At 35.0% G+C, this 26,687-nt stretch overlaps 1 protein-coding gene across 1 annotated transcript; it reads left to right on the top strand.

Annotated features, from left to right (window-relative positions):
- The first annotated feature begins 753 nt into the window (after positions 1–753).
- Positions 754–21,764, top strand: LOC136024754 (soma ferritin-like). The gene is made up of 3 exons (XM_065700204.1): positions 754–987; positions 14,135–14,359; positions 20,624–21,764. The coding sequence occupies exons 1-3, from the start codon at positions 877–879 to the stop codon at positions 20,804–20,806; spliced, it is 519 nt and encodes a 172-aa protein (XP_065556276.1). The 5' UTR covers positions 754–876; the 3' UTR covers positions 20,807–21,764.
- Positions 21,765–26,687: the final 4,923 nt, after the last annotated feature.

Genomic DNA, 26,687 nt, shown 5'->3' with positions numbered 1-26,687 from the left:
TTAGCTTATATTCTCACTTTCTAACTAAAGATCAATATCGATATATTTTTTCAAAATTCATTATAACACTAGTTTACTTAGCACATCAAATCAACAAATCATTGCAAAAATATAAGGTTTAATATAGACAGATCGGTGGAACGCCACTCCCGCATCGCTTGCGCGCTACCAAATTTTGGGTTCACGCAAGAGTGTCTTTCATCGGTGGAACGCGTTAATCTCCTTGCTTGTTTGTTATTTATTTATATTTTTGTGTCTATATCGCCCATGGGTTTTTGAAATACACTTATCTATCTATCTATAATGGAGATACGGTTTGTCTTGACTGATATGATTCAGGTAGAAAATTTATAAGATAAGTTCGTTACCACTAGAAATACGCTTATTAAATGTGTATTTTTTTCGGAATCCTTGGGTAGAGTCCCCCGGAAGATCATAAGATGAGGTAGTGAAGATCAGGGATAATCGCAACGAGACCTAAAGCAACAAAATGGAGTAAAACCACTGTTAATGCACAAATATCAAAGATACGTGAAATTAAGCTGAATAAATGAACATAAAAAAGATTTTAGAGCAACTATGTTATAGCTTATGAAAAATTATAATACATGAGCTGGTGCCAAGAAACGAAAGGATTCGGCAGAAAACATAAAAATGTCCTTCGTGGGAAAAACGTAGCTACTTGCGCTCCGCGATTCTTTGCTTAGGTGTGATTGTACCCTAAGCTCATGCAAATTGCTTAAAGTACGTTCATCGTTATCATTGTGATACACTCTTATGCTTTGCGTTGCCAGTGGGTGATCAAGCATTTTCTTAAAGCCTTTTGTATTGAAAAAGTATTCCATTTAACTTATTTGTGTTGACCTATCTGATTTCATGAATATGTCTGTATCAAAGTGCCGACAGAATTTTCATGTTGAAGTTGAAGCTGCTATTAATAAACAGATTAATTTGGAACTTCATGCATCTTACATTTATCTTTCAATGGTAAGTGCAATATATTGTTTTTATATCCTTAGGCTTTTCTGTAAAGTCAAACTAAGACTATTTAAGCTGATGGATCCAGACTGTTTGTCCTGTAATGTGAATTGGTCTATTCTTGCCTCAATTTGACATGGTATCAAGAAGCCCTTAAGTTCTACCTAAAAAAGAGGAAATTTTCAGGTGAAGGGACCTTCCACCACCCTATAAAGTAGCCTCTTAGTTAGTTTCAGCATAATATGTTCACTATAAAGTGAACATACCATATGATGCCTTTTAACCTATGTTCTTTATGAACATAATAATTGCTTCTACTGCAAATTCAAGTTTAAGCACTTTTTGACCTCTTAAAAATGATGAATTTTCAATTAAAGCATGAGGCATCAGTCATTTTCAACAAAATAAGACTACATTTTCTCAGTGCTGTTTTCTTGGTCATTTTTGACAAAATAATAGGCCTACTATATTTTCTCATTGCCAAAATTATTGTCATTTTTAATAAGGTTAGGCTAGGCCAAAAAGTGCTTAAATTTGAATTTGCAGTAGGCTAGAAGCAATTATTATATTGGTATAGAACATAAAAAAGACATCAAGCAGTATATTCACTTTATTGGTAAGCAAAATTTTTTTGGCTGTTTGTCAAGTTGTATTGTTACCTTTTAGTAAGTCCTATATGAACTGTGAAAAATTTACTGTCTGGGCTATTTAAACTGACAAATTTGCCAATTGATATAGGATAAAAAAAAACAGTAGGCTATTCAATTGAGTGAAATTATGTAAAACTAAAACACACATCTTGTTACCAAAGAGGAATTGAGAAGAATTGTATACATCAGAGAAAAGCTGAAAACCTAAGCTACAGCCTGTGGTAAAATTGGAGCAAACAGTATTAATTGCCTTCATATAAAGTGAATATACCACTCAATGCCTTTTTTAATGCTCTTTACAAATATAATAATCACTTCTTCTGGAAATTACTTCTTCAGATTTAATAATCACTTCTTCAGATTTAAGCACTTTTTGACCTCTTAAAAATGACGTAAATATGGGGTCATTACAAATCTGTAATAGTTTAGAAACAAATTTGGGATATGTATTTGCACATCAGGGGGGGGGGTAAAGCATAGCATATATTAAATATGTAAACTAACCATTGCTGTTTTTTGTGTGTGTGTTTGTGCTGCTGCACTGGTGATTTCTCTTTAACTAGATTTAGGGAATGTACACCTATTTAGAGACCTTTGAAAAAAAAACAGCAGTGGTTTGTTTATGTATTTAATATATGCTATGCTTTACTCCACCCCCCTGATGTGCAAATATATAGCCTAAATTTGTTTCTAAACTATTACAGATTTGCAATGACCCCATATTTAGGTCATTTTTAAGAGGTCAAAAAGGTCATTTTTAGTGCTTAAATCTGAATTTCTGGTAGAAGCAATTATTATATTTGTAAAGAACATTAAAAAAGGCATCAAGTAGTATATTCACTTTATATGAAAGCCAGTAATACTTTTTGCTCCAATTTTACCCAGCCTATATTATTATAAGAATTAATGATGCTTCTTGACTCCTATCCCCTGTCAGCCCTGCAGTACATTCCGGCAGCGCAATTCAATCTCTGGGTCCTGTATTACCAAGCTAAGGTCAAATCCACTGCACCACCACAGGACACCCAGCCTATATCAATATGGTTACTAGGCTATTTAAATTATTTGATATCAAACACTTGAAATTTTTGTAATTTATTGACTTACCTACAAGGATCTCTTTGGAAATATTGTATTTTTCCACTGACATTTTTCCATATATATATATATTTATAAAATATATTTGGGAATATATTTATCAAAATAATTATCTTATTTTAATGTATAGCCTATATCCTTTTAGTGTTTCAGTTTTTTTTTTCACAGAAAACTAACTTTCTTCTGATTGCTAAAATTTAACTCCTACTGATTGATATTTATTCTATAAATCACAAATATATAAATAGCCTATATTTATGCTTCAATTGCTTATCAAAACAGACCACATTTTTAATTTATGCTGACAAATTCTAGGTGGTCCAAAAACCCATTGCTATTTTTCAGGAATGCCAAAGAAAAGTGGTCTTTCCCAAAAAGAGGGCTTTTACCCTACTACTTGGATATCTAAGAAAAGACTTGCATCTTTAGAATCACGTTTCTGTCCTGAATTCTGATTTAAGCCTCCCCCCATCCATAATATGTTGTTATAGTTTTGTAATTTTGCTGATAGTGTTATATTTTCATCATATTTTGGTTTATTTAATTAGCATTAACCAAGCTTCATTTCTTGACAGAACTTGAGTGTGGTGGCTATAAGATACAAGTACCTAAATTTGTTATGCATTTTTTAGGCTTTAGTACTTTCCCTCTCTCCCCCCCCAGAAAAAAAACTGAATACAGCCCTGTCCAGAACCATCAAACAGACACAGCTGCAAAGAAAAGATTAGATTCTGTCTAGGGTAGATCCACCTTGGACATGGTTTGTATGTACAATAGATAATTTGAGAATAGTCAAAGCTCTAGTCCTCAGACTATTGGGCCTAAGGAAAAAAAGAAATTGGTCTTACAACTTCTTACCAGCCACCTTTGGTAATGTTTATCATCAATCATTCTTGGAGAGTGAGCTACCCATATTGTTTTAAATTTATGAGTTATCTCCTATTATTCCTCACCCCTAAAGGGGAGGGAGAGATTCTTCCTCTGATAAATATTAACCTCTTTTTGGTGTAAAATGGCTAATATTGCTAGTCTACTAATAGCTTGTGAAACATATGCTTACTTTGTTTTGATTCAGGATGGTTGGGCTGCAAATTGATTTATTTTGTAATGATTGTTTATCTTTTAATGTTAGAGTGGTGGAAGGGTCTGTTTAGTGATGTTTGGCTAAGAATTATGTTTACAGCCATCTGATCATACTTGTTGAGAATTTTTCCTGACTTAATAAAATGTGGTATACCCTTGCTACATGAAATCTGTCCTTTGTGTCTGAAATTGAACATCTTTATTGCCATATCAGTCTCAGATTTGTTGCTGGCCAGATTTGTTGCATGGCATTGTGTTCCTTTCTCTAAAATGCATATTTCAAATCTAGGTTCTATATGGGTCATTTGCACAGAACTCCTAGAGTACACCAGGGCCTTTAAAGGGATGGGAGATTGCCCTGCACTTAGTTTCAGCTTTAAAAAGGGCACTAGAACTCAGACTTTGATCTAACCAGCCCTTTCCAAACTTTTAGCAACCATTTGCTCTATATGATGATCCCTGGGGAGAAAAATAATGTGAAAAAAGCATATGTTTAAAAGATTCATTTGATTGAGCCTAACATTTGTCTTCCACCTTGCTGTGCAAGCTGGACCTCTGGAAAGTAAGAAAGTTTTATGACACAATGGCTTTTAATCAGTTTGACTTCTATTTTTCTTGTTATTTTCAAAAATAAATGTTTCATTTGTTGTTTTTTTATATAAGAGGTTAAGTGTATTTTTAAAATTAGGTTAGTACATTATTTATATATATATATATATATATATATATATATATATATATATATATATATATATATATATATATGTGTATGTATGTATGTATATATACCACTACCATCTTCAATAAAGTAGGTTTATTTTCTCAGAAGTATGCATCTTCTGACTTCCTCTGAAGTTGAAACTTCTATTCTCTATTAGCAGTAATAGAGTTCACATTTTAGCAGGGTTTCTTAGGCTTGTTCGCTTGGGTGGCAGTAGTTTTATTATGGCACTTGGTATCTACCAAGTCACATATTGTGATTGCAAATTATGTCAGTCTGTCTGTTGGCCTGTCCTGGTTTTGCTACTTTAGGCATTTCCAGGCAAGCTAGGATGATGAAATTTGGCAGGCGTATCAGGAACCAGACCAGATTAAATTAGACATTGTTGTTTCCCCAATTTGACCATCTAGGGGGGGGGGAGTGGGTGGATGGTTAAGTTAGAAAAAGTGAGATATTTTTAACTTACAAATGGATTATCAGATCTTAATGAAATTTCATGTTTGGAAGGATATTGTGTCTCAGAGCTCTTATTTTAAATCCCAACTGGATCTGGTGACATTGGGGGGAGTTGGGGGAGGGTTAAAATCTTGGAAAACGCTTGGAGTGGAGGGATCAGGACGAAACTTGGTGGGAAAAATAAGCAAAAGGCCTAGATACATGATTGCCATAACCAGAACAGATTCGCTCTCTTTGGGGGAGTTGGGGGAGGGTTAATTCTGAAAAATTAGAAAAAATGACGTATTTTTAACTTACAAAGGAGTGATTGGATCTTCATGAAACTTCATATTTAGAAGGACCTCGTAACTCAAATTTGTTATTTTAAATCCCAACCAGATCCAGCACCATTGGGGGCAGGGGTCAGAAATCTTTGAAAATACTAAGCTGAGAGATCAGGATGAAACTGGGTGGGAAGAACAAAAACAAGTCCAAGATATGTAACTGCCTTAACTGGACCGGATCCGCTCTCTTTGGTGGAGTTGGGGGGGGTATAATTCAGAAAAACTAGAAAAAATTAGGACTTACGAATAGGTAATCAGATCTTAATGAAATTTAATATTTAGAAGGCTCTTGTGCATTAGAGCTCTATTTTAAATTCTGACCAGATCCTATGATATTGGGGGGAGTTGGAGGGGGAAACCGGGATTCTTGGAAAACGTGAAAATTGGGGTATCTTTATCTTCTGATCTTAATGAAACTTGATATATAGAATGATCTTATCTCTCAGATGCTCCATTTTTGACTCAAATTGGATCCGGATCATACGGGGTTGGAGGGGGGAAACAGATATCTTGGAAGATGCTTAGAGTGGAGAGAATGGGATGAAACTTCATGGAAAGAATAATCACAAGTTCTAGATACTTGATTGGCATAATTGAAACGGGTCCGTTCTCTTTGGAGGAGCTGGGGGTTGTTAATTTGGAATAATGAGAAAAATTGAGGTATTTTTTTTCAAACAGTTTGTGGTAACGAGGAGCAACCCGGCTGAATAGTAAACGAAACTCTAAAAAACGGAATTTCGATGCTAAAAGATATATCGAAAGAATCGGATTTTTATGCTGATTTTAAATACATAAGTTTCATCAAATTTAGTCTTTGTCATCAAAATTTACGAGCCTGAGAAAAATTGCCTTATTTAGGGAAATAGGGGGAAACACCCCCTAAAGCTCATAGGATCTTAAAGAAAATCACACCATCGAATTCAGCGTATCAGAAAACCTCCAATCTACAAAAATGTGGAATTTCGTATTTTTTGCCAGAAGACAGGTTATGGGTGCATGTTTATTTGTTGTTTTTTTCCAGGGGTCATCGTATCGACCAAGTGGTCCTAAAGTGTTGCAAGAGGGCTTATTCTAACGGAAATGAAAAGTTCTAGTGCCCTTTTTAAGTGACCAAAAAAATTGGAGGGCACCTAGGCCCCCTCCTACGCTCATTTTTTCCCAAAGTCAATGGATCAAAATTTTTGAGATAGGCATTTTGTTCCTCATAGTCGAAAACCATAATAACTATGTCTTTGGGGATGACTTATTACCCCACAGTCCCTGGGGGAGGGGTTGCAAGTTACAAACTTTGACCTATGTTTACATACAGTAATGGTTATTGGGAAGTGTACCGACGTTTTCAGGGAGATTTTTTTGGTTTGGGTGTGGGGTTGAGGAGAGGGGGCTATGTGGGAGGATCTTTCCTTGGAGGAATATTTAATTGGGAAGAGAAATTCAATGAAAAGGGCGCAGGATTTTCTAGCATTACTATTAAAAAAAACAATGAAAATATAAACATGAAAAAGTTTTTTCAGCTGAAAGTAAGGAGTAGCATTAAAATTTAAAACGAACAGAGATTATTACGCATATGAGAAGTTCTAAAAATACTTTAGCATAAAGAGTGAGGTATTTAGGAGGAGATCAATACTTCGCTCTTTATGCTAAAGTGTTTTTAGTAATTTCAACTATTTATTCTATGGCCTTTCTGATTCAGGGGTCATTCATAAAGGATTGGGACAAAACTGAAGATATAGTGTGAAGAGCGAGGTATTAGCGAGGGGACAAACCCCCTCATATATATATAATTAAAAATATAAGAATATAAAAGTTTGTTACGTAAGTTAATTCTTAAGTTACGTATATTTTTTACTAATAAAAACGTTCGTTAAAAATTAAAAGTTCTAGTTGCCTTTTTAAGTAACCGCAAAATTGGAGGGCGACTAGGCCTCCTTCCTCACCCCTTATTTCTCAAAATCGTCTGGTCAAAACTAAGAGAAAGCCATTTAGCAAAAAAAAGTATTAATATGCAAATTTCGTTTTAATAATTTATGTACGGAGAGCCAAAATCAAACATGCATTAATTCAGCAACATTCAGAAATTAAGTACAAAACTAGTTTTTTTTTTAACTGAAAGTCGGGGGCAACATTAAAACTTAAAACGAACAGAAATTACTCCGTATATGAAATGGGTTGTCCCCTCTGCAATCCCTCGCTCTTTACGCTAAAGGTTTTAATGGTTTTAAAAAGTGGAGTTGTGGCAAGAATTGTTAGCTTAAAGAGCGAGGGATTGCGGAGGGGACAACCCATTTCATATACGGAGTAATTTCTGTTCGTTTTAAGTTTTAATGTCGCTCCTTACTTTCAGTTAAAAAAACTAGTTTTTTTATTTAATTTAAACTTAAGAATGGGTGACTGGATCATAGTGAAATTTGATATCTAGAAGGGACTGGTGTCTTAGAGATTTTATTTCAAATCCTGACGAGATCTGTTGACATTGGGGGGAGTTGGAGTGGGAAATCGGAAATCTTGGAAAACGCTTAGAGTGGAGGAATTTGGATGAAGCTTAGTGGGTAGAATAAGCGAATGTCGTAGATACGTGATTGACGTAACTGTACTGGATTCGCTCTCTTTGGGGGAGTTAGGGGGTCGGGTACAGTGCTTTGGCGAGTTTGGTGCTTCTGGACGTGCTAGGACGATGAAAATTGGTAGGCGTGTCAGGGAGCTGCACAACTTGACTTGATAAAGTTGTTTTTCCTGATTCGACCATCTGGAGGGCTGAAGAGAGAGGAAACATTTGAAAAAACGAGGTATTTATAACTTACGAGTGGGTGATCGGATCTTAACGAACTTTGATATTTAGAAGGACATCATGACTCAGAGCTCTTGTTTTAAATTCTGACCGGGATTAAGCCTCCAATTTTCCTTTTAAATCAATCTATTGATTGTTGGAATTTTGTTAGAGCTCATACCATATTAGTTCTTGGGTCTTCTGGCCTTGTCACAAGTGCCATATGAGCTCTTAGCTCTTGTTCATTAATAAGTTTCCCAAATTGTTTCTTCAAACTTATTTGTCTGTCTTTTCATATTGTCATTTAATATAGAAGACATTGTCCTGTGTGAGTAGGTGGTAACACCAAAGCTAAACATAATAATTTCTGTCTGGTTAAGTTTTACTCCTTAGATGAATTAATTTCTGCTCATTCTAAGTTCCCATATTAATCTTAGTTTATAAGGACCGTTTATAATCTTAGTATATTGACCTGCTCAATAATGAAACTAAAGTAGTCTTCTTAATTTATTGTATCAAATTATGACATATCAGTAAGTTCTTTGGTTAGTTATTTTTTAGATGCTTCTGGAGTCCAATCTGTTAGTTCTGTTATAGATATTCAAAATCAAGTCGAATTGCAATTTCTATCTCATTATTATGTAGGATAAGGTGAAACTAAGTTTGCCATTGAAGGAACAAAAACAATTCTTGACAAACAATTCTTTAAGGGCAAGTGATATCTTAAAATACTTTTGCAATCCTTAGCATCTGCTGACCCTCTCAAAGAAAAGATTACATTAGCTAATTCTCTAAGGGGACTAGCTATCATCAAAGGCTGTTGAGTTTCTGGGTTTTGACTGTGAAATGGGACTTAAAAACACTGAAATTTACATCTTTTGTTGGCAAGTTTGTCAATCTAAGCAGGGAACTCCCAAAGTGAACTAATAACTCAAATAATAGTTCTTTTAGCCTTTCACAAAAGGTATACTAGAAAATTAGAAAGGTCTCTCCTGAACTTCAAAAAGAAAATTTTGTTTATTAAAATCAAAAAAATTTTTGCTTTCAGACAAAGTAAGTTTTATTAAAAATGAGCATATCTGTCTATAGCACAACACAAGGGATGTTAAATGGTTTTTCAAAGATTTGTAATTTTTGGGTTTTAGTTTTTTTGTTTGTTCAAAAGTTTTTTTAGTTTGTGTTGAAGTCTCTTCAACACAAACTAAAAAAAAGTTCATGGAGGAAATAGGTTTTTTTTTCTCTATGGATTTTTTTTTATTTTTGTTTATTTTTTTATTTTATTTATTATTATTTTTTTCTCTTTTTTTTTATTCATCGTCTCTGATTGCTCATGATTTCATTCTCTGTGCACGTTTGTTTGATTGTTTTGTTATTGTGATTTTTATTTTGTCTTTCTGCTTTGTGTGGTGGGCCGTGGACTTGGGTATTGAATCTTCAACTAATATTGTTTATGCTATAAATATTGATGGGGTCACCACAATCACGAGCTCAGTCTCTCCGTGGTGACCCAGTGTATTTTATTTGTTATGCGTATTATATTAATGAATTGAATTGTCCAAGCTCTACAAGCTATGGCAAGAACACCCAATCAATTCTAAAAGAGTCATTCACACAAACTAAAAAAAAGCTAATGGAGGAAATAGGGTGATTCTTTAAGGAATTGTAGGGACTTAGAGAAACGTTGGAGCTCTGATCTTGCTGCTTTGGTGGTTTTTTTTTTTTTTTTTTTTTTGGAAAACCAGTTGATCTGAGCTAGTAGATGCAGAAACTAAGGGGAGTAGGGTTGTAGTAGGGGACTAGGTTGATATGTCTAGTTGCTTCTAAGAATGTAATTTACTCTTAACAGAAAACATAAGACATTTATATGTTTTCTTTTTTACTTTAATAAATCAAAAATTATTAAGGCTCTCAAGATTGAATATCTAGAAGGTACAAATGCAAACAGTGAACCTCTTGAAGGTGTGAATGCATTATGTTGGAAAAGTTTTTTTTTTATGTATTAGTTTCATTTTTGTTTCTCTCATGTTTTTAATAAATAATTAAACTCTGGAAAAAAAAACTCATTACACTGTCAATCCATAATCCAGTGTTTTTTTTTTTTTGTTTTTTTTTTTTTTCTAATTTAATAGTTCTAATTAGTGTCTTTTGATTTATTTTAACACCTGCTCAACATTCCGTAAGGTCTCAGCAAAATACCATTAGATGTTCTCAGATATTTTGGATATACTGTTCTGACAACCAAGATGCACATAGCGTGTTTTGATTGAATATTTGGACCCTCAGGCACTCCTAAAACATTGCAGATATGCCTTTTTGATAACTTAGCTGCATACAGTATTGTTTGATTTAACTCAACATTCCAAGACATTTTACCTCAGTACCCTTAGTCGCTTCCAACACACCCAGGATCAAAATTCATTTGACTGTTTGCCACACATGAGAAATAGGTTCATGGGCCGGAAATCTAGTCTCATTTGTTTCGTATAGTTAGAGGATTTATATATTGTCATGCCACAGTTGCTTACCACGCCATTGCTTAGATTATAATTTTTTATTATCCCCGCCCCTACTAAAAAAAAAATACTGAAGAACGCCTAGTGCATGCGTGCCTGTTATTAATGTAATTTGAAGTACAGTATATGCAAAAGACACCGATATGCTCAAAATGTAACAACATGTCTGGCCTTTCAAAAATGTTTCAAAAAATCCGTGACTTATCATGATAATTGTTTTCTTCCCGGGTCTAGATAAGAAAAGGTATTTTAAAAATTAGAGTATTTGGATAAGTAATGCTGTTATAGTTTATACCACAGAGTTATTTTAGTTTTCAGTTTTGAGCTAAAGAATACTGAAAAGTATGTGTGCCAATAACAGTTGGTTTCCCCTAGTCCTGGACCCAACGGTGTAAAAAGTTGGTTCTAACCATCTTTGTACCAATTTTTAAACGTCTCAAAAAGGTTTGTTCCCTAGCAAATATTTTAGCACTCTGCTTTTTATTCCTGGTTTTCGGTTTCTTTAGCCCCTTAAATGAAGCAATATATATATATATATATATATATATATATATATATATATATATATATATATATATATATATATATATATATAGAGAGAGAGAGAGAGATTTATTATTTGTAATTTACTTATTATTATTACTTGTATAGATTTAGCGTCATTCTAATTTACTTTGAATTATAAAGGAGTTTCCCTTTGTTCCTTGCTTTTAGGATTAATGTTTCATTCCGCTACATTTTGTCCCACCCCCTCTTCTTTTAATTCTTATGCTCTTATTTTTAGTTAGGTTTTATTTATACATTGGTTTTTCTTTGACATCATCATTTTTCTGTATTCTGTGGTTATTTTTTTCTTCTTGTTTCGTTTGTAATTTGACTATTTAGACATTTAATTTTCTTATTACATTTAATTTATTTTTTCATTTTTTCATTTAATTTTTTTATTTCATTGATTGATCCATATTGTATCTATTACTTACTATTTTCATTTACTTTAGGTTTTTTTTTACATTTAAGTTCATTTATTATAGGCAACTCGTTTCGGTCGTGATGACGTTGCTCTACCAGGCCTTGAGAAATTTTGCTGCATTTTTTATAAGCAACTTATTTTGGTCGTGATGAGATTGCTCTAACAGGCCTTGAGAAATTTTAATGAATTTCTTATAGGCAACTCATTTTGGCCGTGATGACATTGCTCTACCAGGCCTTGAGAAATTTAAATGCATTTTTATAAGCAACTCATTTTGGTCGTGATGACGTTGCTTTACCAGGCCTTGAGAAATTTTAATGCATTTTTATAGGGAACTCATTTTGGTCGTGATGACATTGCTCTACCAAGCCTTGAGAATTTTTAATGCATTTTTATAGGCAACTCATTTTGGTAGTGATGACGTTGCTCTACCAGGTCATAAGAAATTTTAATGTATGTTTTTTACAGGCAACTCATTTTGGTCGTGATGACGTTGCTCTACCAGGCCTTGAGAAATTTTAATAAATTTTATAGGCAACTCATTTTGGTTGTGATGATGTTGCTCTACTAGGCCTTGTGAAATTTAGTGCATTGATCGTGATGACATTGCTCTACCAGGCCTTGAGAAATTTTAATGCGTTTTTTTAGGCAACTCATATTTGTCGTGATGACGTTGCTCTACCAGGCCTTGAGAAATTTTAAAGTATTTTTATAGGCAAATCATTTTGGTCGTGGTGACGTTGCTCTACCAGGCCTTGAGAGATTTTTATGCATTTTTATAGGCAACTCATTTAGACCGTGATGACATTGCTCTACCAGGCCTTTGGAAATTATAATACACTAGCTGTTGGGGTGGCGCTTCGCGCCACCCCAACACCTAGTTGGTGGGGGCGCTTCGCGCCCCCCCCAAGCCCCCCCGCGCGCGTAAGTCGTTACGCGCCATAATAGTTACGCGCCATTGTAGTTGTGTCCCTATGTCCCACCTGTGAATATAGATATATATATATATATATGGTTTTAACTACGTAAAACTTGCGAATATACAACATTCTTTGCTGTCCCATTGTCTTTGCATATAAATAGATTGTCAGGTTATCCCCCTGTTTCCCCCGGTGTCCCCGTTGTAGTTGTGTCCCTGTGTCCCGGTCGTCATTTATATTCCCTGTGTCCCGGGTCCCGGTCATCATTTGTATCCCGGTGTCCCGGTCTGTATATACATTCGTTTTTTAGTTTTGTTTTTCTCCTTTATTTTTTTCCTTTTTTTTTCTTTTTTAGCTTATTTAGATTTTTAGATTTTTTAGTTTTTTTTTATTAGTTTTTAGTTTTTATTTCTTTTTAGTTTTTTTGTCCCGGTCGTCATTTATATCCCCCTGTTTCCCCCGGTGTCCCCGTTGTAGTTGTGTCCCTGTGTCCCGGTCGTTATTTATTTTTTAGTTTTTTACCTTTTTTTAGTTTTTTTAGTTTTTTTGCTTTTTTATTTTTTTATTAGTTTTTAGTTTTTTTGTAGTTTTTGCCTTTTTTTTAGTTTTTTTAGTTTTTTAGCTTTTTTATTAGTTTTTAGTTTTTTTTGTAGTTTTTGCCTTTTTTTAGTTTTTTTAGTTTTTTAGCTTTTTTATTTTTTTTATTAGTTTTTAGTTTTTTTTGTAGTTTTTGCCTTTTTTTTAGTTTTTTCAGTTTTGACGTCACCTGATCCAGTTTTTTCAGGTGACGTCACCTGATCCACGATCCACAGATCCACAGACAACTTATTTTTATATATATAGATAGTTTTTTTTTTTTTTACTTATGTCCTGGTCGTCATTTATACTCCCTGTGTCCCGGTGCTTTGTTGATTGCTAATCGAACATTCCTTTTGTCCTGGTCGCTTTCTCTTTGAGTGTCGTCATTTATTAGTTTTTTCCTTTTTTTTTAGTTTTTTATTGGTTTTTACCTTTATTTTAGCTTATTTTTCAGTTTTTTCCTTTTTTTTAGTTTTTTTTTATTTTTTATTTTTTTTAGTTTTTTACCTTTTTTAGTTTTTTTAGTTTTTTTAGTTTTTTAGCTTTTTTACTTTTTTTATAAGTTTTTAGTTTTTTTTGTAGTTTTTGCCTTTTTTTAGTTTTTTCAGTTTTTTTTTAGTTTTTTATTGGTTTTTACCTTTATAGTTTTTTTAGTTTTTTAGCTTTTTTATTTTTTTTATTAGTTTTTAGTTTTTTTTTGTAGTTTTTGCCTTTTTTTTAGTTTTTTCAGTTTTGACGTCACCTAATCCAGTTTTTTCAGGTGACGTCACCTGACACATCCATCCACACATCCATCCACACATCCACAGACAGACAACTTATTTTTATATATATAGATTTTATAGGCAACTCATTTTGGTTGTGATGATGTTACTCTACTAGGCCTTGAGAAATTTAATGCATTGGTCGTGAAGACATTGCTCTACTAGGCCTTGAGGAATTAAATGCATTGGTCGTAATGACATTGCTCTGCCAGGTCTGGAGAAAATTTTAATACATTTTTTATAGGCAACTCATTTTGGTCGTGATAACATTGCTCTACCAGGCCTTGAGAAATTTTAATACATTTTTTATAGGCAACGCATTTTGGTCGTGATGACGTTGCTCTACCAGGCCTTGAGAAATTTTACTTTGATTCCAGTCATGAAGAGAGAGATCATGCAGAAATGTTCATTAAGTACCAGCTGAGCAGAGGAGGAAGAGTTGTATTTGCTAATATAGAGAGACCAACGAAAGAAGAATGGTCAACAGCTTTGGAGGCAATGGAATATGCTCTCAACTTAGAGAAGGAAGTTAATGATGTATGTCCTTTACCTTTCTTCTTCTTTATGAGTCTTATTATCAATTTTGGGGAACCCACACTTGTATTGCCCTAAATAACGTTTAGTCGTAATTTACGTGTTTATTTTTTGGAAAGGGAAATTGTAGAGAAGTCAGAAATTCTTAAGATTTTTAACATTAAGTAATGAGGAAACGCAGTATAACATGCAGATTTGTCAAAATTCATGAAAAATATGAAAATAAAATGAAAACAGTGTGGAACCATGAAAATAGATTTCTGTGAAAGAGAAAAAGTTAATTCTTTTGTATCATTTCACCATAAAATAATGTACACATTTCTGGGGAAAGGGAATCATGAGAAAATTTTTGAAAGGAAAGGTTATTAAAAAGGCATGAGTCACTATATCCAAGGTTTCCAAAATTGGGCTGTACTCTCCAAGGCTATTTCTAATATATGCTTTCTTTTTGTAGATTCCGAAGAAATTTGGTGATAGGCCTATAAGTGCAATATAATGTGTATATATGGTTCTGTGATGTCGAACTGTACTGAATTTTCATCGCAATAATACATATTTAGATTCTTTCATTAATTCTCGTTTTTAAAGGGTGTAATATGCGCCCCCTTTCTACTAAAACGTGTCTATGATGGATAAACTGATTGTAGAATTTGGAGCCTTTGGGGCTACCTCAGCCAGGTCCTCCTCCTCCCTTCCCCCTTGAAGGTTAAGCTTGGACCTTTCAATGACTAAATGATAAGAGTATCTCAAAATTAAGATTGGTGCTATGGGGGACTACATAGGTGTCCAGGGGTGAACTGTGACAAGAACTGTTCATAGTTGCCATTATATGCACACCCAAGGATACAGTGAAGAAAGTTCATATTATCCCGGTTTCCTAGATCGCGGTAGTATATTTCTATACATATTTATTTTCTTTTAAAATTATTAGACTGTGTATTCTAATTTGGGTGAATGACCGTTTTATGAGATTTCAAGGGGTATTGACCAAAAACAAAGGTCGGGAACCGTTTGATTTATGTAATAGTTTCAAAACAAGATAGGTTTTTCTTTTTTCATTTTCTAGACATTGTATCTTAGACACAGTTCCCTAGTATAGTTGAATTGTTACTTTTTTTACTTTGATAGTTAAATTGTTACTTTGTTACCCTGGATCTAGTTACTTTTTCGTGCAAATGAATTATTTAACAGCATTTTCTAAAACTCCTTAGTCCTCCCTTCCCCTGGAAATTCCCACTTTGTTTTTTCCTACACAAAAAATGTCATAGCCGATATCCTAAAGCACTCTCAGATATCACAAGATAAATGAATGGAGTTTTACTTCATATGTCTGTTTTGTACCTATATGTACCCATTTACATAAACCTGAGCCTCCATTGAGCCCCCTCCTCCTTCTGAGGATTGTTCAAGAAAATTCAGAGGTAAATTTTGAGAGAAAAAATAAACTTCTTCTACTACTACTAACAAATCACCGCAGCACGAAACCGCCTGAGGTCAACACAGCTATACATCCTTCTCCTCCATCCCAATCTATTTAAAGCGTCACTTTACACTCTTGCGAGAAGTTCCAATTTTCATTAAACTCTTCAATGTGACTTCCTTTCATCCCATTCGGGGACAGGCTGCATTTTCTTTGGCTCTAGTTTCTTGGCTAAAGAGGACAATCTTTGGCAATCGGTTATTTTTCATCTGCAGAAAGTATCCTAACCATCTCAATTTTTCTCTCACTACAGCCCTAGAAAGTGGATAGATCCGAATTTTTCGTACAGCTTACTGTCTGAAATACGGCCAGTCAGACGGGTGCCCAAAACAGTCCGTAGATAATTCCTCTGGAAAACACAGTATCATTGGAACTGAACCACCGTGTAACTGAACCCCATGCTACTGAACCCTCGTGCAACTGAATACCATTTATCTGAGCCATCGTGCAAATCAACCCCATTTAACTGAACCCTGTGCAGCTGAACCACCGTGCAACTGAGCCCTCAACCTTCATATAACTGAACTCTCGTGCAGCCCTACATTCGGTAAAACACAAGTTAGAATCTTCACATGTTCAACCTTGTTGGAATTGTTAGCTTTTTCATGACGTGCAGTTTTTTGCAAGTCATGCTGTAAATGACTGTCGAGATGGTGAATAAAAAGATTCTGTTTTGTTGTTGCAAAAACAAAGAAGATCGAACGTCACAAACTTAAAAAACTAGATATATTTCTCGTTTTTTATGTCTGTTAATAGGTGTTCCGTTTACCCTGTCACTATCTAGAAGTCTAGGCGTTTACCCCCCCCCCCCTACCACTGAAAACCCTCTTCTGAAAATACCCTTTCGCAGAAAATATGGTTTTCCATATTTGGAAATTTTGAGTTGTGTTATTTTTTAGCTAGGTGAGAAGTGCTAAGGAAACTGGAAAAGAGGAGTGTCTGTGCAATTATTGCCTCCCCCCTTCAGAAAAGTCCTAAGCAAAATATGTCCGTATTTTTTTCAATAACAAATACTATCTGTAAACAATGGGCGAATTACAAAACTTAAAAAGGTACTTAAGCTTCTGGAATGGGTTCTCTGATTGTTATGTAGCTAGGGAGAGAGTCTCAATACCTCAAAGGGTGCATTTTAATGGCAAAACATCCCAGCTCTCATTGAGCCTTCAGATAAATATAGAATTAACTCTAAGGGAGAGACGAGAGGAGGATGGGAGTAGAAGTTGTTTATAATACCTAGGCAGTTCTTTTTTTTTTTTATAAGTGTGCAGGATAGAGTATTTTCCTTGAGGTGGTATTCTCCGGGGGTATTTTCCCAATGGCTGGGGGGGGGGCTTGTGGCCCTCAAATCACTTTTACCCTTAAAAAGGGCACTAAAACTTTGAATTTCCAATCGAGTAATAAAACGTGATTAATAAAACCCCTACAGTCCTCGGGGTATAGGCTATTGCAAATTACCCGTTTTTGGAATTTAAGGTTTTTATAGAAGGGATGGTTGTACAAACCTTAGAGAAGGCTCATTTGATTCAAGTTTAATTTTGAAGAATCAAAAGTAATCAGAAGACAACCAGCACTTCCCTCTTAATTGCCATTCCCCCGCCAAATGCATCCGATCAAAGTTAAAAAAAAAATGTTGGTTCAAAATAGTTTAAAGGTCAAATAACCATGCCTCCGGGGTTAACAATCCCATCAGCAGCTCATTGGGGAGTGTGCTGTAAGTTAAGCCAGTTGCTAATTGATAACACATAAAGTTTGTATGTAAAAGATTTTTGTATGAACTTGGGAGGGAGGGTACTTATTTGATTAGAAATCAAAAGTTCCAGTGCACTTTCTAAGAGTTAAAAGTGATCGATGGGCTTCCACCTCCATCCTCCTTTTATCCTCAAATACGTCTGATGGATAATTTGAGATGGCCATTTTATTTGAAACTGTTCAAAACTTAAGTAACCATGCCTCCAGGGTTCACAACCCCCAGCCCCTGCTGCAAGCGCTGTAAGTTATGTATGTTGCCTATTTTGAACATACAGGTGTTTCTCATCAGGATAAGAGGGCATGTTTGATTCTATAAATAAAAAAAACATTGAGTATTAATGCCAAACCTCAGGGAAATGTCTAGAAGAATGCCTAACACATTCAAAAAACATTTTCTCTTTTATTGGTTGTGAAAAAGAAATATAAGCAATGTCTAGAATGGCTGATGGTATCAGCTGTCACATCGGAAAATGTTTAGGAATATCTCCAACTAAACAATAAGTGTTATATGCATTCAGTTTTACAAGAAGAACTTATCTGCAATGTTTCGGGAACAGCTGTGGATATAAACCTGAGAATATGAAGTTGAAACTTTCAGGGCATGTTGAAGGAATATTCAAAAAAGACTGGAGTGTAACCAGTCCCCCTTCCGTGTCCTTTTTAGCTACAATATCCTCAAAGACATCTGATCAAAATTTGGTATCAATATTCACATAGGTCAAATAATTTCAACACATATCTTTATTACTTAACGTCCAGAAAGGTCTGATTTATCTGAAAAAAAAAGAGAAATAAATCTGCTGTAATTGTTTGTGACATCGGACCTTCTTTTTTCTTTTTTTTTTCAAAAATAAAACCAAGCTTTTTTATGAATGATCTTGACAGGCGTTTATATCATGATTTTAAGAAACAAACAATTCCCAAAAGATTTATCATCAATTCCCACAAGATTGAACATGTAAAGATTCTAATTTGTAGTTTACCCAATGATATTACCTCACATTTCTAGAACACTGAAAAACTGAGTTCAGTGGTTCAGTTGCATGGAGGTACAGTTACGAGGTAGTTCAGTTACAAGCACACCAGAAAACATAAAATAAATCATCTTCCGTCTTTTGGAGCGCCCGCGTCTCAGAACCATACGTGACCACTGTCATCACTGTAGCCTCCAAATTCTAATCTTGGTTTGCAAACCTGTCTTCCTATTCTTCTAAAATTTTATATATTGTGAAAAAAACAGTTTTTTTTTCTCCCGTTAAAGTTGCAATAAAAACTAAAGTATTCAGGGACTGAGTGGCATCGTTCATGTTCTTAAATTTCACTATTTAGAGGGTAAATTTCAGTAGCTTTTTTAAGATCTTTTGAAGTTGCATCAGTCAGGGACAGGGATTAGGTGGCATCAATCATATCTTTGAATTTCGGGGATTAAATTTTGGTTTTATTTTTAATTTTAGTCTCTTTTATGTTCACATTGAATTTTCTTTGAAGGGTTTCTATTTTAAATAATAATTTTTCATTTGTAGTTCTTTTTATGTTGCGTCACGGAATATGTAGCATCAGTCGCATCCCTGAATTTAATTTTTAAGATGTCAAATTTAAATAGCACTTTTCTTTTTTAGTCCCTTTTGAATTTGCATTAGGGGCTAAAGTATTTAGGGATATATCGTTGGTTTTCTGGTTTTTCAGGGACATATTTCGTTGGTACTATTCTTTTTTAGTCCCTTTTGAAGTTGCATCAGTCGAAGACAGGGATTAAGTGGCATCGACTATATACAGGGATTAATTTGAATTCTTATATTTTCTAAAATAACGCAAATTTACTCAGGCTCGTAATTTTTGATGGGCAAGACTTATATATTTAAAATCAGCATTAAAATGCGGTTCTTTTGATGTAGCTATTGGTATCAAAATTCCATTTTATAGAGTTTTTGGTTACTATTGAGCCGGGTCGCTCCTTACTACAGTTCGTTACTACGAACTGTTTGATTAAAAAACCTGAAAATAGATGCTATGATAAAATGGATAAAGAATCTGGCTTAGGGTGCGTTTTAATATTGTTGAATACAAATGTACCTCCTAGATCCTAATTTTGTTGAATCGAATGTAGCTTTTATTGAATTTCAGTTTGCTGTATTTACCTGTATAAATCGAGGAAAACAACTTCACCCAAGTTAGGTTGCAGAAAGCATTTGAATTAGGAAAATTTATCTATTACCTATTCTTCTTTTTCCAAAGAGAAAGGATAGATTAAATTTTGGTTTTTATTTTTAATCTTAGTTCTTTTATATTCTTATATTTGAATTTTTTGAAGGGAATCCACTTTTGATAGTATTTTTCGTGTTTAGTCCTTTTGATGGATTTTTCAAACTTAAATAGTGCTTTTCTTTTTTTAGTCCCTTTTGAAGTTGCATCAGTCAGGGACATGGATTAAGTGGCATCGACCGTATCTTTGAGTTTCAGGAATTAAATTTTGGTCTTTATTTTACTCTCTTTTCTATTCTTATCTTTGAAGTTTCTTTGAAGGGATTCATTTTTGATAGTATTTTTCTCTGTTAATCCTTTTTATGTTGCTTCAGGAACTATGTAGCATTAGTCACATTTTTAAGATATCAAATTTGAATGATAGTTTTCTTTTTTAGCCTTTTTTGAAGTTGCATCAGCTGGGCTCAAACTATTCATATCCTTTCAACCGCACTTTTGACTTTTAAAAAGGGCACTAAAACTTTCAATTTCCAATCGAATAATAAAACGTGATTAATAAAGCTTCCACAGTCCTCGGAGCAAGGGTTGTAGGTTATTGCAAGCTACCCGTTTCTGAAATGTAAGGTTTTTATAGAAAGGATGATTGTACAAACTTTAGAGAAGGCTCGTTTGATTCAAGTTCAATTTTAAAAAATCGTAATCAGAAGCCAATCAGCACCTCGTAATCAGAAGCCAATCAGCACCTCCCTCTTAACTGCTATCCTTGAATCCATCCAGTCGCATCCTTGAATTTGATTTTTAAGATATCAAATTTTGATCACACTTTTCTTTTTTAGTCTCTTTTGAAGTTGCATCAGCTTGGCTCAAACCACTCAGATCCTCATGTGACCGACTTTTTGGAAGGGAAGTTTTTGGACGAGCAAGTGGAGTCGATTAACAAGCTTAGCCATTTCACAACAAAGCTGAAGCGCGTCGGGGATGGACTTGGAGTTTATGAGTTTGATAAAGAATTGCAATAACTTTTGACATCTGTTTTCTTTATTGCTTTTGAAGCGCTTAATGTGTAAAATGTAACAGCTTTAAAAGAAAAAAAAATGCAGGTGGTTTCTATATTGGTTTATTTTATTTGTGGTTGGGACCATTTCTATGTTTTGACTTGATTTTCTTTAAGACTTGGAAAACAGCTTAAAATGGTCGTTTTTCTTTTCTTTGGACCTCAAGCCAATATATGTTGTTTACGTACGTTCCATTGGTCTGCTCCTGAAAATGGATACACTAAGGTCACTGCCATTTGAATGGAGGCTATTCGCTTTACAGCAAAAAAAGAAACTAGTCCGCATCAAGTCCCACAATTTGACCCTTTCCTACAGAAAACTGCTGAAACTGACCTATTAAAATTCCATTTGATTGATAGTAAATATTTGAAATATTTAATGAAATGCCTAAGGGTCTGGGAACAGGGTATTACCCTATCCGTCTTGTTGAGAAATTAAATACAATTTGGACCATTTGTTGATGGCTCAGGAAGAAAGAAGAGGGCTAAATAGTGAAAACTGTAATCTTGATAATTATAGCTGAATTGGAAGAAGATTTGTGTTATTTGTCCTATGGTTTCTGTACAAGATTGGTGGTAGAGGAGGTACGTGGGGACAATCAAAGCAGTAAACTCAAAAAGAATATGTGGATAAAATAAAATTTTAAATCATTTGAGACAGGCAGTAGGGCAAGGAATGGTCGTTGTTGCAATCTATGTACATTCAAAATACAACACATTTATTAATTACAAATGCATTCATTACAGCAAAATAAAAATAAAAAAAAAACAGAGAAAGAACACTTGTCGCTTCTTCTTTCCTATTGATTTTCTAATTTTTGTGGTGTATCCATCTTCATGGAAAGGCCTTAATGTATTAGGTAGTGTTAAATTTTGGTTTCTACTTTTATTAGCTGATGGATAAATAAACGACGTAACTATTACTAATTTGTTATTCTTTAGGCTGAAAATCTGCATCAAGGCAGGTATAGCGGTGCTATTTTTCCGGTTCTCTACAATGTGTGAGTGTCTGTAAAGGCATATAGAAGATTGTAGTTTGGGGGGGGGTACAAAAAAATTTAAATATGCATCAAAAGTTTATTTATATGCATTTTCGTCGCGTTTTTATAAGCTGGAACAAAAATTGTGTGGATGGAGAAGATTTGAGCTTGGTAATCCTTCCCACTTGATACGGCCTTGAGTATGTGCTATTGTAATTTTGGGAAAAAAGCGATAATCGTTTGTTAGATTTGTTCTGGGAATTCTACTGTTTTGGGTGGTGGAATTCCACATCACTTGAATATTTTAATCTTTGAAAACTTCCGTTAATAAATAGTCTTCTCCTAGTTCTGAAAACCCTTCTAAAAGATTTTAAATTAATTTTTTGAGGAAATGATGTTAGAGCTCTGTTAAAGAATAAAAAACCTGAAAATAGAGGCTATGTTAAAATCTGGTTTAGGCTGCGTTTTAATATTGTTGAATAAAGATATAACTTTCTAACTCCTAGATCCTAATTTTGTTGAATCGAATGTAGCTTTTGTTGAATTTCAATTTGCTGTGTTTACTTGTATAAATCGAGGAAAACAGCTTATCCCAGGTTAGATTGCAGAAAGCCTTTGAATTAGGACAATTTATCTATTACCTACTCTTCTTCTTCCAAAGATAAAGGATAGACGAGAGATAAGATCGCCCTATATAGCAACTTTTTTTTAACCACTTATAATACTACTGATAACTCGCTGTAAAATGAAGCTGCCGGAAGCCAGCACAGCTGCATATGCTCCTCCATCCCAGTCGATTCAATGCTTCACTCTACTCACTCCCAAGAAGTTCCAATTTCCTTTAAATCCTTCCCTACGACTTCCTGCTTTTTAATCAGTCCTAGATGGATGACCGAGAAGAATGTTCTTTTTCAGTTTGTCAGTCGTGAAATGTGTCCTAGCCATATCAACCTTTCTCTCACAGTCCTAGAAAGGGGCATTGAACTACATTTTCTCGTTTGGTATGCTGCCAATCAAACTGGTAACCAAAACTATCCACAGATACTTCCTCTGAAGAATATCCGGTGAACCAACATTAAAAAAAAAATTGTATTATGCCCTAAACTGTGTCACTGTTCAATTTATACTGCTGAAAACTAAGTATAAGATTATGAAACTACTAAAATTGGCAAATAACTATGTTTCTAACTAATCCCATCTGGCGTCAACCCAGTGCTAAAATGGTATAATAAGCAACTGCTCATATTGCTCCTCTTCAATGGACCGAAGAGTATACCTTGACCTAGAGTCAGTACTTGACAAGTAAATGTAACACAGTAAAGGAGATAAGTTCTGCTCGCCAAACTGTCAATCGTGAGCACCATCTTGGGAATGTCAAATCCATATTTAAAATCAAAATAAAGGCAATCAGATATAAGTATGGAGAAACATGAAACGAGAAAGATTAAAATACTTTAGGTAGTAATGTTTAATCTTCTTTCTGTTGTCGAAAACAAGCTGTGGCAAAACATATGCTGCCACATTTAAAACCCAAACGCTCGTTTCAAGCACTGTTGCCAGAAAATGTCTCACTATGGTCATGCTCAAGCACAAATCAAAAAGCAGATTCAGTGAAATAATTTAGTTATTGATAAGGCAAATTCTTGTCCCCCAAAAATTTTGGCTTAGTAAATCAAACCCATTCATTGTAGAGGCTATTTCTCTTCTAAAGCCATGCATGGAACCCAACGTAGAGATGCGCAATTGAGGAGTTACTCGGGTTGGTCAAATCAGCAGTTAAACATACCCTTTTCCAGCAAACGAAGGGGCACCAATTCTCAAAAATGTAGGCGGGTGTAAAAAATTTCTCATGAAGATATAAAAAAAACTTCAAAATCTAGGGGCTCGATTTGTAGTTTTTAACAGAAATACCAAAGAAATTTTGCAAAATCAAGGTGGGGGCAATTACTCCCCTCCCGGAAAGTCCAGTTGTTTGTTGATTTAATTTTTCCAAGCAATTACAATTGGATTAAAATGATTTTCATTCGGTTGTAAATATTTTCGAATTCAAAATCGTGAAAATGCCAAATTTTGCCATCATATCAGAAATTAGGCTTCAAAAATGCTAGACTAAAAAGTTCAATGGCACTAATCTTGTGCATCGCGGGATCAAGCTGAAAACAAACATTTCAATCAAGGAAGTAGCTAGGGGTTTTGTTTGGAGGGGTAGGGGGCACTAAAAACATCAAAATTTGCTTATATGTATTTTTGCTACGTTTTTTCGTCACAGTCTGACAAAAATGTAGGGGATGGGGGTTCGAACTCCGTCCCCTTTCATCACTTTTGCCTCTTAGCAGTGAAGTGGAATTTTCATTTCCCAATCAAATGGTAAAGTTCATACGGCAACCTTTCCATAAGAACCTTATATGTCCCCCAGGGCATAACCTACAACCCTTGCCCCAAAGCTTTGGGGTTTATTTCAAGCCTAAAGGCCTTGTTATATGATTTTTGAACTATTTTGCCTAAATTGGCTATCTCAAAATTTCTATTGGATGCATTTGGGCGAAAAGGAACGTGGGGGGGGGGGCTTGTTGACCTACAGTCACATTTGACTCGTTAGAATTTCTGATTTCCAATCGAATGAGCCCACTCCGAAGTTTATACGACCATCCTCTCCATTAAAACCTTATATGTTAATAATGGGCAACTAGAATAACTGATAGCCCTTGTCCTGATGGATCTGGGGGATGGGTTGTCATTTCCAAAGACATAAAGGCTGGACCTTTCAACTGTGCTGAACAAAATGCCTATATCAGAACTTTGAATGGATCTGTTTCGGAAAATTTTGGGCGGGGGGGGGGGTCGGTTGCCCTTCAATCACTTTTGACTTTAAAAAGCCACTAGAACTTTCAATTCCCTATCGAATTAGCCCCTTTCGAAGTTCCAACGAAAACTGTTCAATCCAAAAAAAAGATAATACATTGTACCCACATCGTTCTTTATCTAGGCAATGCTATTGCGCTGCGTCTGATATAAGGAAAGGGTATTTCTTAAAATCGTGGGGGCTTTTTTCAAATGAATATATCAAAAAGAAGATTTTGTGAAAATCTAGAGGGTAATTCTTCCTTTCCCTCGATTTGCGCCCCTGCCATTGATGCAATTAACTGTCAAGTTGTATCCATTTGATACGTCAAGGGCTTTTTTTTAGAGAGCAATAGGTTTTAAACATTGAAGTCTCAGTTTGTTCTTTGCTGAATCACGGGTCGCGGTCATGGAAGGTTTTTTACCTCTTTTTGCTGACCTTGCTATAAATTATCTTTTGCTTCTGGGTTTTGCCTTTTCCCTGAAAACTGGTCAAGCAAAGAAGCATATACATATTCTTAAGGTTAATAGGGGTCGAAGGTATACCAGTGTCGAACGACCTAAACAACAACCTCTTAAGGTTAATCGCTTTCGTCTAAAATAATTGGCAAATTAAATGTGAGAAATAGGTTATACTAATTTCATCACCACTATCTTTAATCACAGAAAATTCGATAATGATCTATCCATGTAGCGATTCCATTATAATTAAACTTAAAACTGAGGGTTTTCTTGTGATTATTTTATTAATTAAGCGAATCCAAGACCTGGTGAAAAAGTATCAATCGCTGATAATAACAAGAGCTAAGAGATCAGAGATCACATGGCACTTTTGACGGGGTCGGAAGAGACAAGAGCTCATATGGCATGAGCTCAAACAAAATTCTAAGAATCAATAGATTGATTTTAAAGGATAATCAGAGGCTTAATGCCGGTCGGGATTTAAAATAAGAGCTCTGAGTCATGAGGTCCTTCTAAATATCATAATTCATTAAGATCCGATCACCCACTCGTAAATAATAAATACCTCATTTTTTATATTTTTTCCTCTCCCTTCAGCCCCCCAGATGGTGTAATCGGGGAAAACGACTTTATCAAGTCAATTTGTGCTGCTCCCGGACACGCCTACCAATCTCCATCGTCCTAGCACGTCCAGAAGCACCAAAACACTGAACCCCACCTCCTAACTCGCCCAAAGAGAGTGTATCCAGTACGGTTACGCAATCACGTATCTACGATATTTGCTTATTCTACCCACCAAGTTTTATCCTGATCTCTCCACTCTAAGCCTTTTCCAAGATTTCTGGTTTCCCCCGCTAACTCCCCCAATGTCACCGAATCTGGTCGATATTTATAGTAAGAGCTGTGAGACATCAGTTCCTTCTAAATATTAAATTTCATTAAGATCTGGTGACCCCTTCTTAAGTTAAAAATACCTCATTTTTTCTAATTTTTCCGAATGAAAACCCCCCCCCCCTCCCCAACTCCCCCAAAGAGAGAGGATCCGTTCTAATTATGTGAATCACGTATCTAGAACTTGTGCTTATTCTTCCCATCATGTTTCATCCCGATCTCTCCACTCTAAGCGTTTTCCAAGATTTCCGGTTTCCAAGATTCTGTTTCCTCCATCCAGCCCCCTATGTCCTCAGATCCGATTCGAATTGAAAATGGAGCATCAGACACATAAGATCTTTATATAAACTAAGTTTCATTAAGATCTGATCACCCATTCGTAAGATAAAGATACCTCTATTTTCACGTTTCCCCCCTCAAACTCTCCCCAATGTCACTGGATCTGGTCGGGGTGAGAGCTCTGAAGCACAAGAGCCTTCTAAATATCAAACTAATTTTGTTCTAATTTTTCCGAATTAACTCCCGCCCCAACCCCCCCAAAGAGAGCGGATCTGGTCCTGTTTTGTCAGTAACGTATCTTGGACTTGTGCTTATTCTTCCCACCAAGTTTCATCCCGATCTTTCCACTCTAACCCTTTTCCAAGATTCCCGGTCCCCCCAAACTCCTCCCAA

The sequence above is a fragment of the Artemia franciscana genome, chromosome 3, assembly GCF_032884065.1.
Source record: "Artemia franciscana chromosome 3, ASM3288406v1, whole genome shotgun sequence".
In the NCBI taxonomy this organism is placed as follows: domain Eukaryota; kingdom Metazoa; phylum Arthropoda; class Branchiopoda; order Anostraca; family Artemiidae; genus Artemia; species Artemia franciscana.
This window is presented reverse-complemented; position numbering and strand designations above follow the sequence as displayed.

Excerpts from the sequence above, each read along its gene's own strand:
- LOC136024754 (XM_065700204.1), top strand. The coding sequence starts at position 877 with ATGAATATGTCTGTATCAAAGTGCCGACAGAATTTTCATGTTGAAGTT. Across the intron at positions 988-14,134 it reads CTTACATTTATCTTTCAATG|GCAACGCATTTTGGTCGTGA; the intron begins GTAAGTGCAATA and ends CATTTTTTATAG. Across the intron at positions 14,360-20,623 it reads TAGAGAAGGAAGTTAATGAT|TCTCTTTTGAAGTTGCATCA; the intron begins GTATGTCCTTTA and ends TTTCTTTTTTAG.